The following is a 16,244-nucleotide window of genomic DNA, read 5'->3' on the forward strand; positions in this document are numbered from 1 at the left end:
CGCGAGGGGCGGATTCGCTTTCTGTACGTAAGAAAGCTCATCTGCCGCCAGAGCCGGGATTCGAACAGGGGTCTCTCGCGCGAAAAAGCTTAAATTTCACCACTGTGCCACAGGGAAAGATACATCATACTACCGTTAGAGTGAGTATAGAAGAGAGCGTCATATTTTGTGTCGGCGTTTGTTTGTAGGTATGCATGCTTTGTTTATAACAGACTAAAACACTCTATTTCCACCTTTCGCCGATGAGTGACGCAGATTTGAAAACTCACTCAGCAAACAAACAAAAAGACAATTATGAAAAATAAATTGAATATTGCACTTAAAATGCCATGGTTTACATAAATAAATTATCGCCTAAAAATGACAATTCATATTGTGTATTTCTGTCATTTGCACTAAAAAATCCCCCGTCTCATGTTAAGGTCCCTAACCCCTCATATAATCATGACTCATCGCACTCGCACATTTTCTAAGCCAGTGGGTCTCAAAGTGTGGTACCGTGTGGTACTAGGCTCTCTCTAGTGGTAACGTTACGCAGAGGAAACACTGAATTTCGATCTCACCGGTGTGAGTAGAACGTGATCAACTGCTAAATTCCCAACTAACGTGATCATTATAAAGGCGATTCAATGCTTTAGCTAACAAATTTGTGAATATTTTGAATAAAAAAATAAATAAAAGCAGATCATCAGTATGTATTGAGTGGTTGTGGTTGATTGAGGTCGTGTGACGACACGTCACCATGGAAACAAAGTGATACGATCTATAACGGTCGCCTTGAAAAGCTTACGCTTGGGAGCAGCTGATTTTTTTAAACTTAACTAAGTGTGTTAAATATAAATGAATGTTAGGTGGATTATTAAATTATGAAAAGTTCAAAACTGCTATTGTGGCTTCAATCTGGCAAGAAAAGTTTGGATCAGGAGGAGAATGTTTCAAATACAAGAACTGAAGAGGATGAGAGTGAAACAAGCACTAGTGCTGCTAACAACACAACAGTGGCAACTTTGAAAGCGCCGGTGAAGGCAGCAGCAGCAAACGCTACAAAACAGTGAGAAATTATGATGACATTTTATACATTTTAATTTAATCATTAAAAAAATTACCTGTGTAACACTGCACACAGTGTGTTGTTACAATGTTTAAAGTGGCTGACAACAATACATTTTCTTATTAATAAAACTGCCTGTTTTTTTTTAGCTGTGCATAACTGTAGCTGAATAGTTAGGCCTACTACGCTACTGTATTTTAATATTGATCATTATGGTGGTACTTGGAGAGCCAAATATTTTCTGAGGTGGTAGCCTACTTGGTGTAAAAAGTTTGAGAACCACTGATCTAAGCACCCATCCCAATAACATGGATTATCAATAAGACATTATTAGTGTCCATAAGGAAGTTCAATCCATTGTTTATGGCCTGACGAGCCGCGGGAAAACCGCTACTCTGAGTGAGTTTTAAAATAGTAGTTTTTGACAATCAAGTGCCACCCCAAATAAAAGACTGGCCCAAGCTGGCCCCCCCAGAAATAATGTCCTGGCTACGCCCCTGTTTGCAAGGTACGACGTGCTTTTGCAGCGTTGAGCATTGTAGCCAATCACAGACATGCCTGTTGAACACATCGGCCAATATGAGTCGCTGTGCTGAAGATGTGTTTTGCGCGAGCTCACCGAGTTCACGTTCGCAAACCTGTCATTATTATTGGCAATAAACTTAAGATGCAATCATGCAAATAGGAGATTCACTTGATATTCTTGATGCTACTCTGATGCACTACATTACGCAACGCTCTGTTTGTTGTTAGGAAGACTAAAGTTCAGCGGTCTAGCTCATCAATGTCAAAATGATTAAAGAAGTAAACGAATGCTTGGTAAAATGTAAGAAGATAAAAATTTAATATTCAACTGTTTTACAATATGTTCAACTACCGACAGGATCCGGTGACGCAAATTATTGTAATTATAAGTTTTTAATTATAATAAGAACTTGAGTATTGTCCGCTGTTTTATACTTCTAGTCCACTGCATCTTGGACACAATTATTGTACTTTTTTTATATTTTCATTTTGCTTTTTATACTTTTACTTTTTAAAAGATGCACAGTTTTGTTTTGTTTGAACACTGGGCTTATTCCTGTTGTGAATTAAAAACCTTTGTAGTGTGTAAGGGCACGATTAAACAATAACTACTGTAGTTTAAAAGTGTTTTTGTGTTTGTTTCTCTCCGACATTTATATATAGGGATTCCCATGTACCGTCTTCCCCTTCCACCCTGCCAAGACCTCTTGCCACCCCTTTGCCCCCCCATGTAAAATTTTCTAGATCCGCCACTGCACATGACCTACATCTAACACTCGAGCGGCTTTTGCCAGCTTTATAAGAGTGGGCTCTGTGAGAGACACGGGGGGTTATAGTGCTTGTGTGTAGGGGTGAACACAGACGTGGGCACATTTTCTACACTTAAAACACATGTGGCGTGAGCCGGACAACCAGACATTACACTCTTATGAGATTTCTCTGGGTCGCCGTGGAAACGGCGGTTGCGTGCAGGCGAGCGGGTTGTATTACCGGCTCGTTGGATGCAAAATGCACTTCTGCAGTAGCTTTTCTAAAGGGACTGACAGAGTAATGCTTTGACGGCTCATATGTTTAGATGCTCATAATACTCGCGGGATGGTGCGCGGCACAGACAAAGGGAGAGAGCGCGGGAAAAAATGTGTGATAGGCGAATTGTTTGCAGGCGTGCATGTACTCTAACAGGCTCGCTTACTGCAATATTGATGTTTCCAGCTGCCTGGGACTAAAACACTCTTTCCTCTTTATGCCGGTGAGTGACGCACGCAAACGAGGGCGGGGTAGCTTGCTTGTAACGTAAAGAAGTCAGCCCCGTAACCGTCCGCTTCTGACATCCTTTGTGAATGGCGCAGTTAGCACTGTTCAAACAAAGGGAGAGGGAGCGGGAAGAGGCGTCATCATGTTTTGCGTCTGCGTTCGTTTGCAGATGTGCATGTATTATGACAGGCTCATTTACTGCAATATAGACATTTCCAGTCACCTGAACTTAAGAGGGGACTGAAAAATGGATGTACTCTAACAGGCTCGCTTACTGCAATATTGATGTTTCCAGCTGCCTGGGACTAAAACACTCTTTCCTCTTTACGCCGGTGAGTGACACACGCAAACGAGGGCGGGGTAGCTTGCTTGTAACGTAAAAAAGGCCAGCCCCGTGACCGTCTGCTTCTGACATCCCCAGTGAGAGGCGCGGTTTGCGCGGCTCAACAAAGGGATAGAGCGCGGGAAGAGGCGAGTAGCCAGAGAGCGTCTTCATGTTTTGCGTCGGCGTTCGTTTGCAGGCGTGCGTGTATCATAACAGGCTCATTCACTGCAATATTGATATTTCCAGTCGGCTGAACTTAAGAGGGGACAGAGAAATGCGTGAGAGATGGAGGGTAGTCCGGCCTCGGCGGGACTAAACCACTCTCTGTCCTCCTTTCGCCGGTGAGCGCTTCTGTCATCCCTTGTGAGCAGCGCAGTTGCGAGGCTCGAACAGAGGGAGAGCGTTTTCGGGCGGCGCTACTTCTTGCACGGCCCGTCTTGACCCAGGCGGAGAGCGCAGATAACGTGGCGGTCTCCGTCGCTGAGTTGCTTACCCGTAGCATAAGCAACTTACGCAATACGAGAGAACCTCTCGTAAGAGAACCACAGGCTTCAGTTCTGAAAACTCAAACTACCAGCTCACGATTCTGTGTCTGTGTCAGCAAACATGAATTCTGGGTAATGAATGTATGATAGATCTCAGTAACACCAAGAGATGTCAAGTTCTGTGTGTGAAAAAAAAAAACAAAAAAACATCCTTTAGAAATTCACTTTTTTATTGTTTTATATACAGATGTTTTAGAAACAACATCACCACCATCCTCCTCCTCCTCCTCCTCCTCCTCCTCCTCCTCCTCGTCATCCTCCTCCTCCTCCTCCTTATCCTCCTCCTCATCATCATCATCATCATCATCATCATCATCATCATCCTCCTCCTCCTCCTCCTCCTCCTCCTCCGTCTCATCAGTTGAATCTCCACAGCAGAGAATGTGTATAAAATGATTATTTTAAAGGACAGACAGATGTGCAGTAAACAGGGTCCAGGATGAACACTGAGAACTCAATAAGACACAGATGTTATTTAAACATTTTATGAAGATTATATTTTTCCTCTTTTTTCCTGCTTGCTGCAGTTGCTCACTTGTGTATTGAACTCTTAACACATTAGCATTAGCATTCTGTAAAGCTGCTTTGAAACAATATTTACTGTGAAAAGCGCCTACGCCTTAACAACTCTTATATTGTTTTCTCTGTTTCCAGACTGAGTAAAGTAAGCAAGTGTTGATCAAGAGGAGATTTTATTCCTAAATTTGTAATTTTTTTTAATTAGAATTTTTTTTTGTGAATGTATATGCATTGATGTACGTATGTTATATGTGATAAGGTTAATTTATTGTTATTGTTTGGGAAGATATATATATATATATATATATATATATATATATATTTTTTTTTTTTTTTTTTGAATGAATCTTAGTGAATAAAGAGTTGTTAAAAGTCCAAAAGAGCGTGTGTATTTGTTTATTTTTGTGTTTTCCTTATATTTCTTTCTTTTTTACTTCTAAGTTTGTTTATTTGATTTAGTATTTGTCTGCTGTCTGCTTTCCTAGAAAGCTTATACAGAGGCTTCTGGGTGTAGGAGAGATTGTTGGCCATCAGAACATTCTCTCCACATCCAGAATGAAAAACGCGACCGTGATTTTTTTTAACTCGGTGGAAAGAGCAAACGAGGTGGTTGCGTGAGGTATAGTCATTTATTAAATACTTAGACCTGTTTTACCTCTGTTGTTACCGTCAAAAAAAGTCGCTGTCAGGATATGGAAAGTTGGTTTCGCCGATCAAAAATATTACGATCTGGTGCGAATCTCCTTTATTGAAACATATTGTTTCATTTAGGAGATTTGCATTCATGATCCTCAAAGATGACGCAGAATTGGACTTGGCACTAAATTTCCGTGTGGATGATTTTGAATAATGTTGTGTTTGACACTACTGACAAAATGAAGTGCTTTGGATGTGGTAAATCGGGCCATTTAATCCATTTATGTTTAAGAGTAACGGCGCTGGAGGTAGTAAGGATAGCGGTTCAACTGAAGATACTCCTGCTAAACCGCCTGGGGTCGGTCTGGCTGAAGCAGTGCCGACAGTGGATAAACCTGCTGGGGAAGAACATCTGTTGAGGAGCCTGTGGAAGCTGGATCGACCTCGACGGAATCAATGAATGAAGGTAGGGATACTTCAGAAACTGATTGCACCTTCAAAGTATTTTTTAACCTTGAAAGGAAAAAATGGACGAGAAAGAATCATTAATTAATTAATTAATTAATTAATTGAATTAATTAATTCAAAGATTAATTAAGAACTCTTTCATTTTTTATTGCCAACACCTGATGTTAACAAGCAGAATCACTGAAGGATAAAACCATAATTTGGTGATCGGTGTTGGATTTAGTTGGTCTCTTGACCCTTAAATCTATAACTTTAGATTTTGTTTGGCTGCTGTACATGAGTTATAACAGCCAGACGAACAAATAGAAAAGGTGATCTGATGGTGTTGGTTGTGTTTTAACATAATCATTATTTCACAATCATGTGACCTGAATAACTGAACTCATATAGAGCCCAATTTCTGAGTTAGATTTACTTAATTATAGCAGCACTGTCTTTGTACAGCATAATATTTTCTAACTTTGACAATGTAATCCTAATTTTTCAAAAGTTTCTCATATATATAAAAAAAAACACTTTTTTGTTTTGTTTATTTTTTAGACACATAGACATCAATAATCAGCCTGTGAATCTCAACAATGGTGACAATGGTAAAGCATGTTGCAGTGCATTCTGGGTGCCACCAATCAAAACTCACTCATGGCTCCCATCATGCATTGCTGCATGAATAAATAATGAACTTATGATCAGAGGTGATCTGTTTGTCACCATTTAGGTCATGTTCCAAGAACATTTAAACTGGCAGTTATAAAACCTCTCATTAAGAAACCACAATTACATCATAATAACCTAGCAAATTATAGACCCATTTCAAATCTTCCATTTATGTCTAAAATATTAGAAAAAGTGGTGTCCGCTCAATTGTGTTCTTTCTTGCAACAAAATGATATCTATGAAAAGTTTCAGTCTGGATTCAGACCGCATCATAGCACTGAAACTGCGCTCGTTAAAATCACAAATGATTTACTTTTAGCTTCTGACCAAGGCTGTATCTCAATATTAGTTTTACTTGATCTTAGTGCTGCGTTCGATACTATAGATCACACAATACTCTTAGTTCGACTACAAAATTATACTGGTGTTCAAGGACAAGCATTAAGCTGGTTCAGATCATACTTATCTGACTGCTACCATTTTGTCTGTTTAAATGGAGAAAAATCGATCATAACTCCAGTAAACTATGGAGTGCCGCAGGGATCTGTGTTAGGCCCTCTATTATTCTCAATATATATGATGCCACTTGAAAATATTATAAGGAAACATGGAATTAGTTTCCATTGTTATGCTGATGACACTCAAATATATATTTCATCACGGTCAGATGAAAACGATAAATTATCCAAATTGACAGAGTGTGTTAACGATATAAAAGATTGGATGACGCGTAATTTTCTTTTATTAAATCCAGACAAAACAGAGGTACTACTTATCGGTTCAAAAAACCACCCGCAAAACCTCTCGCAATACAACTTTAATATAGTAGGATGTCCTGTTACTTTATCCTCTACAGTAAAAGACCTGGGTGTTATACTCGATTGCAACCTGTCTTTCAAAAATCATATTTCTTATGTTACAAAAACCGCCTTTTTCCACCTTAGAAATATTGCTAAGCTACGTAATATGCTATCAGTTTCTGATGCAGAAAAGTTAGTTCATGCATTCATGACCTCGAGACTAGATTACTGTAATGCTTTATTAGCCGGTTGTCCTGCATCCTCAATAAACAAGCTACAGTTAGTCCAGAATGCCGCCGCTAGAGTTCTTACTAGATCAAGAAAATATGATCATATAACACCGATTTTATCATCACTGCATTGGTTACCTATAAAGTTCCGTATTAATTACAAGGTATTGCTAATGACTTATAAAGCCCTAAACGGCTTAGCTCCAGTCTATTTAACGGATCTTCTATCGCCCTATAATCCATTGCGGTCTTTAAGATCACTTAATTTAAGGCTTCTGGTCATACCTAGGATATCCAGAACCACCAAAGGAGGGAGAGCATTTTCACATTTAGCTCCAAAACTCTGGAATAGCCTTCCTGATAGTGTTCGTTGCTCAGACTCGCTCTCCCAGTTTAAAACTAGATTAAAGTCGCATCTCTTCAGCCAGGCATTCATATAATATTTTTAATCTTACAGTTCAAATTACAATCCGGCCTCTAGTTAATAAACGCCAGAGGAGAACTGGCCCCCGACTGAGCCTGGGTTCTCCAAAGGTTTTTTTTTCTCCATTAGGTCACCTGATGGAGTTTTTCGGTTCCTTGCCACTGTTGCCTTTGGCTTGCTCAGTTGGGGATATTCTGGGGATATCTAATTTGATTTTATCAATAAATTCCACTAGAAACAAACCTTGTTGTATTATTTTAATTTAATACTGTGAAGCTGCTTTGATGCGATCTGTATTGTGAAAAGCGCTATACAAATATACTTGACTTGACTTGACTTGACTTGCTGAGATTCATATGCTAATTCTTGATGTCTGTGTGTGCCTACATAAAAAAAATAAAAATAATTGATTTGATCATTTGGATTTAATTGAAAAGGCTAAAAATATTATGCTGTACAAAGACAGAGCTGCTATAATTAAGTAAACCTAACTCAGAAATTGAGCTCTATAGGACTTCAGTGATTCAGGTCAAATGATTGTGAAATAATGATTATGTTAAAACACAACCAACACCATCAGATCACCTTTTCTATTTGTTCATCTGGCTGTTATAACTCATGTACAGCAGCCAAACAAAATCTAAAGTTAATGATTTAAGGGTCAAGAGACCAACTAAAACAAACACTAGTCACCATAATGGTGACTTAAAATGACGGTTTTCTCCTTCAGTGATTCTGCTTGTTAACATCAGGTGTCTTCAATGTTGGCAATAAAAAATAAAGAGTTCTTAATTCATCTTTGACGTCTGTCTGTTATTCAGATATTTTTGTTTAAAAAATTTTTTGGTACATTTTACTCATTTTAAATGGTTAACTTTTAAGGAATAAATTTGATTAATTATTACTCAATTCTAATTTGTTAAATTTAATTAATAATATTTCTTGTAATCTGTTGCCACAATTTTATTAAGTAGATATAGCGTGTTCATTTTTACAGTGACTGCACTTTAACAGTGCTCATCAGTCACTCTGCTGACACTGTATTATTCAGTGTGAAACCACAGGCTTCAGTTCTGAAAACTCAAACTAACAGCTCACGATTCTGTGTCTGTGTCAGCAAACATGAATTCTGGGTAATGAATGTGTGATAGACATCAGTAACACGCAGGATGCGATTTGTAAAAAAAAACAGAGAGGGGGATGTTTTGAAACAATTTTATTCATAAAAATAAATCATGAGAACATGAACTTCACTGCATTTGCAGGAATTTTTAATTCTTTTTTCTTATTAACTCATGAAGTAGCCTAACGCAATATTTTTACTCTAATAGCTTATCTTTCCCCACACATATGAACACACATTCACGCCGCAGGACCTCTAGACGCACGTAAACGCGTCTTTACATTGACGTAACATTGAAATCAATCGCGCCAGACGCTCAAGAGTGTGTGAGTAATCAAAAAACATTTGCTTTAGCTTTATTTTTTTAAATTGTGCTTTAGCCTCAATTGAGTGAAACACTGTATGCGTAACTCCGGCCATTCTCAGTGGTGTGACTGGGACACTAACTCTGCTTGTCATCATAGAAACATATAATCAGATTGTGATGTTTATTCCCATTTCAGTAAAATGCTGAATATGCTGCCTTCCTTTTGACACACAGCTCCACTCATAGACATCATATAGATAGACGCCCTATCGACCGCTACTGCCTATTGGCGCGGACGAGCCATGGGGTCGCCATCTTAGACCGGTCACCCGCTCCACTCAGTGTAATCTGTATATATATATATATATATAATCTGAAGTTAATTCAGACATTGTTCGACCGGACATAACTGTTGCATCTAGAACGCAACTGAATGCATTTTCAACCACAGGAAACTACTTTTAAACACAAAATTACTTGATTTACAGAGGGTCTATTCGCACGTCTATTAATATAAACGTTACCTGAGGTCATTTTCCTGGACCTTTTTACAGAAGGTAAAAGAAGGTAAAATTTCTAACATTATTCTTTCAACAGACATTTACAACGGTAGTCTGGTGTTATAATTGATTTGCTTTTGGTGTACTGTGGAGTGGGTAAAACAGTTTTTAATGGCAAGCTAGGCAGATACCGTTGACTCGCGCTAGTCTAGCACCAGCGAACTATGCAACTGGAAGGACTGGGTGAAATTTTTGGAAAACTGTCTCCACTGATAAATAACACACAGGCTAACTTGGAAATGAGGTCCGATGTTCAAAATCCTGAACCACCCCTTTAATATCACCAGCGCAGCGAATTGAATTAAAAAGGCTAAAAATATTATGCTGTACAAAGACAGAGCTGCTATAATTAAGTAAACCTAACTCAGAAATTGAGCTCTATAGGACTTCAGTGATTCAGGTCAAATGATTGTGAAATAATGATTATGTTAAAACACAACCAACACCATCAGATCACCTTTTATATTTGTTCATCTGGCTGTTATAACTGGTACAGCAGCCAAACAAAATCTAAAGTTAAAGATTTAAGGGTCAAGGGCCCAACTAAAACAAACACTGATCATCATAATGGTGACTTAAAATTACGGTTTTCTCCTTCAGTGATTCTGTTTGTTAACATCAGGTGTCTTCAATGTTGGAAATACAAAATAAAGAGTTCTTAATTCATCTTTGACGTCTGTCTGTTATTCAGATATTTTTGTTTATTATATATTTTTTTTGTACATTTTACTCATTTTAAATGGTTAACTTTAAAGGAATAAATTTAATTAATTATTACTCAATTCTAATTTGTTAAATTGAATTAATAATATTTCTTGTAATCTGTTGCCAAAATTTTATTGAGTAGATATAGCGTATTCATTTTTACAGTGACTGCACTTTAACAGTGCGCATCAGTCACTCTGCTGACACTGTATTATTCAGTGTGAAACCACAGGCTTCAGTTCTGAAAACTCAAACTAACAGCTCACGATTCTGTGTCTGTGTCAGCAAACATGAATTCTGGGTAATGAATGTATGATAGACATCAGTAACACCAAAAGATGTCAAGTTCTGTCTGTGAAAAAAAAAAAAAAACATCCTTTAGAAATTCATTGTTTTATTGTTTTATATACAGATGTTTTAGAAACAACATCACCACCATCCTCATCCTCATCCTCATCCTCCTCCTCCTCCTCCTCCTCCTCATCCGTCTCATCAGTTGAATCTCCACAGCAGAGAATGTGTATAAAATGATTATTTTAAAGGACAGACAGATGTGCAGTAAACAGGGTCCAGGATGAACACTGAGAACTCAATAAGACACAGATGTTCTTTAAACATTTTATGAAGATTATATTTTTCCTCTTTTTTCCTGCTTGCTGCAGTTGCTCACTTGTGTATTGAACTCTTAACACATTAGCATTAGCATTCTGTAAAGCTGCTTTGAAACAATATTTACTGTGAAAAGCGCCTACGCCTTAATAACTCTTATATTGTTTTCTCTGTTTCCAGACTGAGTAAAGTAAGCAAGTGTTGTGTTGATCAAGAGGAGATTTTATTCCTAAATTTGTAATTGTTTTTAATTAGAATTTTTTTGTGAATGTATATGCATTGATGTATGTATGTTATATGTGATAAGGTTAATTTATTGTTATTGTTTGGGAAGATTTTTTTTTTTGAATGAATGAATCTTAGTGAATAAAGAGTTGTTAAAAGTCCAAAAGAGCGTGTGAATTTGTTTATTTTTGTGTTTTCCTTATATTTTTTTCTTTCTATTTTACTTCTAAGTTTGTTTATTTGATTTAGTATTTGTCTGCTGTCTGCTTTCCTAGAAAGCTTATACAGAGGCTTCTGGGTGTAGGAGAGATTGTTGGCCATCAGAACATTCTCTCCACATCCAGAATGAAAAACGCGACCGTGATTTTTTTTTTAACTCGGTGGAAAGAGCAAACGAGGTGGTTGCGTGAGGTATAATCATTGATGAAATACTTACACCTGTTTTACCTCTGTTGTTACCGTCAAAAAAAGTCGCTGTCAGGATATGGAAAGTTGGTTTCACCGATCAAAGAAATTACGATCTGGTGCGAATCTCCTTTATTGAAACATATTGTTTCATTTAGGAGAGTTACGTTCATGATCCTCAAAGATGACGCAGAATTGGACTTGGCACTAAATTTCCGTGTGGATGATTTTAAATAATGTTGTGTTTGTCACTACTGACAAAATGAAGTGCTTTGGATGTGGTAAATCGGGCCATTTAATCCATTTATGTTTAAGAGTAACGGCGCTGGAGGTAGTAAGGATAGTGATGCAACTGAAGATACTCCTGCTAAACCGCCTGGGGTCGGTCTGGCTGAAGCAGTGCCGACAGTGGATAAACCTGCTGGGGAAGAACATCTGTTGAGGAGCCTGTGGAAGCTGGATCGACCTCGACGGAATCAATGAATGAAGGTAGGGATACTTCAGAAACTGAATGCACCTTCAAAGTATTTTTTAACCTTGAAAGGAAAAATGGACAAAAAAGATTCATTAATTCTTTGCAATCTGAGGAAGGAATTTGGTTGTCCAATCCTGTAGGGATTAGAAGGAGGGCAATTGTTTTTTTTTTAGTTTTTTTTTTAGAAACTGTAGAGAAGTGAATTAGGATCAGACGGTATCAATGAGAGTGTTTTCTTTGAGGATTTACCAAAGGTGTCTGATGAAGCTAATGCAGAGATTTCAGGTGTGCTTAGCCTGGGAGAACTGGCTGTTCAGAGCATGGACTCCGGGTGGGTGCCTGGAACTGATGGCATACCAATAGACTTCTATAAATGTTTTTGGGAAGATTTAGGAGAGGATCTCTTATAAGTACTCAATGGTAGTCTGGATAAAGGTCTTCTACCTTTCAGTTGCTGGAGAGAAGTCCTTACCCTCCTTCCCAAAAAAGGAGATCTCACAGAGATCAAAAACTGGAGACCCGTTTCACTTCTGTGTAGTGACTACACATTTCTTTCAAAGATTTTAGCAAACAGATTATCAAAAATTAGGAAGTAGGTGATCCATCCGGACCAAACCTACTGTGTCCCCAAAAGATACATTTTTTATAATATTTCCCTTATTAGGGATATTTATGATTTCTCTAAGTTATCAAATAGTGACCACACATACAGAGTTGAACACACATACTTATTGGAAACGTTAAAAGCTTTTGGTTTTAGTAAAAGTTTTATAGATATATTTTTTTTAAAAAGTTTTATATAGTGATGTTGAGAGCATACTCAAAATCAATGGTGGCTTATACACTCCTTTTAAAGTTTTTAGAGGAGTGAGGCAGGGATGCCCGCTCTCTGGGATGCTATATTCGCTAGCAATAGAACCTCTGTTACAACAACTGAGAACAAAATTTACAAGGTTTTAATTTGCCTAATTTCAGAAAAAAGTCTCTGCATTTGCTGATGATATTTTAGTATTTGTTAGTCAACAGAATGATGTACAGCTTTTAATGAGTGTACTCGATGATTTAAAAAAACTGCCTTCTGCTAAAATTAATTTGGAAACAAGTGAAGCACTAGCGGATTGGAAATTTTTTTATTTTTCCCTTCCTATTCGTTTAGTATGGAAGAAAGGAGGCTTTACATTTTTTTTTTTTTTTTTTTTTTAGGAGATGAAGCAACTGTACAAAAAAAAATGGGAAGGAACTCTTGAAAAAGTTAAAGGTCTTTTTTAGCCGACGTCGATGTGTAGACGCGCTAGAGTATAGGATTAGACTCAGCCGACGGCGCTGTGTAGACACACTAGGGTATAAATATTATAGGCCCAGGTAGACTTGGGTCAGATGAGAAAAATCTACGACAACTATTTCTCATTATTCTCAGTTTTTGCTTTATTTCTAGATTCAATCATAGACTCATTCTTACACATTAGAGCAGGGGTTTTCAAACTTTTTGTGTGTGTGGACCACTATTTGTAATCAAGAATTTTCGCGGACCACCTCATAATACACATAATAAAATATGTCTACACACAGTCCTACCTGAATTAATCCGCACCTCTAAAGGCTTACTAGCACTAAAACTATAACTGGTCATCACATCAGTACAACAGGCTTGTTAAAAGAAAGTTTACTGCGCACAACGGCTGCCACATATTTTATTTATTTATTTACTCAAGCAAGGGCATAATCAGGTTCATTTGAACAACAGGCTTATTTCCATAGCAATGGAGTATGAAATCTATACAGTAATAAGAACACTTGGATATAGTCAACATTTCAAAACCTTTGGCGATTTTAGGGGATTATTAATCTTCAGAGTTTTACAAGTCCTCAAAAAGTAACGTTAGGCTTGAGTTTGTTCACTTAACAAGCACATCCGCAAAACATTTCAGAAACGCGAGGTCAAGAAACTAACTGGAAATTAAAATAATAACAGGCCTTATTCATTCCATTCATAAACATTTCGTTTCATTTAAACTGCCTATAAACTAAAGGCTATGCGTGTGATGTGATAATGAGAACATATCTGCCTCTGCCACTTTTCTCTTCAGAGAACCTGTTGCTACTCACCGATCCATGTTGTGGTTCTAACGGCACTGAACTTGAACGGCCGAGCGCCACTAGCCTATTTTAGTAATCAGACAATAACTTGACAATTTAATTTAAATTGTATATCAATATAGGCCTACATATTCTTTTTACTTTTTTAATGGGAATTTCCTGGTAAAATGAAGGTAAAAAAATATTATTTTATATTTTATTTTGCCTTTCCACGGACCACCTGCAGTACCCTCACGGACCACTAGTGGTCCGCGGACCACAGTTTGGGAATGGCCGCATTAGAGCACATTCGCACATGCGCACTATTCAAAAATGGTGCTTTAAATCTCTTGACAAACCAAAAGACGTACATGATATTTGTATGTATTCTAAATAAAAGATTGCACTGAAAGTCAGTTTGTTTATTTTGCTCAAGATAAGGATTTATTGAGTCCACATGTCAGGCAAACTAGAAACTCTGCTTCTAACCACAGGTTGAGAGCTGTTACAAGCACACAACTTTGCGATGCTGTTTGCGAATGTTCGTAAGAACGATGGTTTCAGGAAACACTGATAACGACGGAACTTGCGAACATAGTTGGCTAACGATGCTTTTGGGAAACGCACCCCAGAGGAAGAGTTCTGGGCCCGTATCCCTAAAGAATTTTTGTGCAAAAAGTGGCTCCTAGCTTCAAGCGTTTTCTTAGAATTTCCCCTAAAAGTGACACGAAAATCCCAGTTAATATAAAAGCTATTCCTCAAGATTCCTAGCGCTTAAAAGGGCTCCTAAGGCGAGATCTGCTAAGAGCAGGGAAGAGGACTTTTAGTGGCTTAGGAGTGCCAAATTTTCCTCGTAACATACCTTTATGTTCGTTCACCAACTGGGCCAGCAACAAACCTTGCTCCTCAGTCCAGTTCGGTTTGCGATTCCTTTTTTTCTCCATTTTCTGTGTTTGTAGGATATTTGTTAACAAGCCTTCATAAATAGACCAGCCAGCAATCAAAGACATTGATAAAAGCTGAGCCGTGTTACCCTCGTTAAGACCACACTGAGTTGTAACGTTGCAATTTCTACTTCATTAAGGACAGCCCCTTGAGATAGGCCATCTTGTTTTCAATGGGGTCCATATGGGAGTGAAAGTACAAAATATGCCAGCTAGGATATTAATATGAGCAAATAAGACACGAATCATTATTTGAACAGGGTGTAATGAGCTTAAGTTTTCACATATTTTAGATTCTAATGTTAGGCTATAACCCCTACAGCTTACTATTCATTTTCCAGATATTTTCTTGAATGTGAAATATTATTTACAATTACAGTCTGCATAAGATTAGAGTGTATAATTATGTTTATTGATTTGAGGGTACATCCTTTGCTCATTATCACCAAAAGTTCATTTTCATCAAACTTGTAGGATCAACCAATCACGGCTTTTGAAATGATGACTCATACCTAGCAACGGGGTCAACCACACACCTCCTCACTAAGATAGGATTTTACATCCATTCCTTGCTCAGAGTTCACTGAAAATGTTCTGGAATCACTTCTAAGCTAAAACTCCTGGCAAGGAATTTTTAGGTTAAGTTAGGAGCTCTCTGAGAGGATTCTCAGAATCTTTAGGGATACGGGCCCTGGTTGTGAATAATCTGGCTGCCTCAACTTTATGGCACAGACTCATTGTAATGGAACCGCCTGAAGAATTGATTTGCAAAACAGAGTGGACATTTGTTAGCCTGACTACGTCAGACTTCCTACTTCCGCTCAATTTCATTTCGCTTCTGTAGTAAGTCTGAGATAGCAGCTTATCTTTCAGTTTTCCACCGGCTTTCGGACGGCCGGGCCAATCAACGAACAGAGGGCGGGCTGAGAGCCGTGACGTAGACGCTGATTGTACCGTGGATGCATAGATTTACTTCACAAATAATCTGCAAAAGTCGCGCACAGCCACGTTTACTCCGGTATTTCGCTCGATGGTTTTGTTTTCGCATCATACATGTGTTTACAGTGGAAGTTAGATGCGGCTGAGCATGCGCATAACACACGCCATAACCAAACGTTATGTGATTGGCTTACGGGTAACCAATGGGTTTAAACTTCAGACAAGCGCCCCCCGCGAGAAAGAAAACACTTTTCAATTGTGCCATGCCAGACTCTGTCTACAAAGCAAAGCGAAGTAGCAGAGTTTGGTATTACCAGGCTAGACATTTGTGGAGTTTTTTTGGAGTGGAGAACATTGGATTCGAGCAGCAGCTCTCTACCTTCCCGTTTACGAGGGAGGTCAAGGTCTGGTGAATGTGCAGAGTAAGATCTGTGCTTTTTGAAAA

At 38.2% G+C, this 16,244-nt stretch overlaps 1 protein-coding gene across 1 annotated transcript in view; it reads left to right on the top strand.

Annotated features, from left to right (window-relative positions):
• Positions 1 to 16,244, top strand: part of LOC311279710 (uncharacterized protein) — a 54,984-nt gene that overhangs the window by 12,004 nt on the left and 26,736 nt on the right. The window contains exon 4 of the mRNA XM_084391389.1: positions 3,888 to 4,085. Coding sequence (XP_084247515.1) covers positions 3,888 to 4,085 — 198 coding nt within the window. The remainder of the gene's footprint in view (positions 1 to 3,887; positions 4,086 to 16,244) is intronic.

The sequence above is a fragment of the Rutilus rutilus genome, assembly GCF_951802725.1.
Source record: "Rutilus rutilus genome assembly, chromosome: 2".
In the NCBI taxonomy this organism is placed as follows: domain Eukaryota; kingdom Metazoa; phylum Chordata; class Actinopteri; order Cypriniformes; family Leuciscidae; genus Rutilus; species Rutilus rutilus.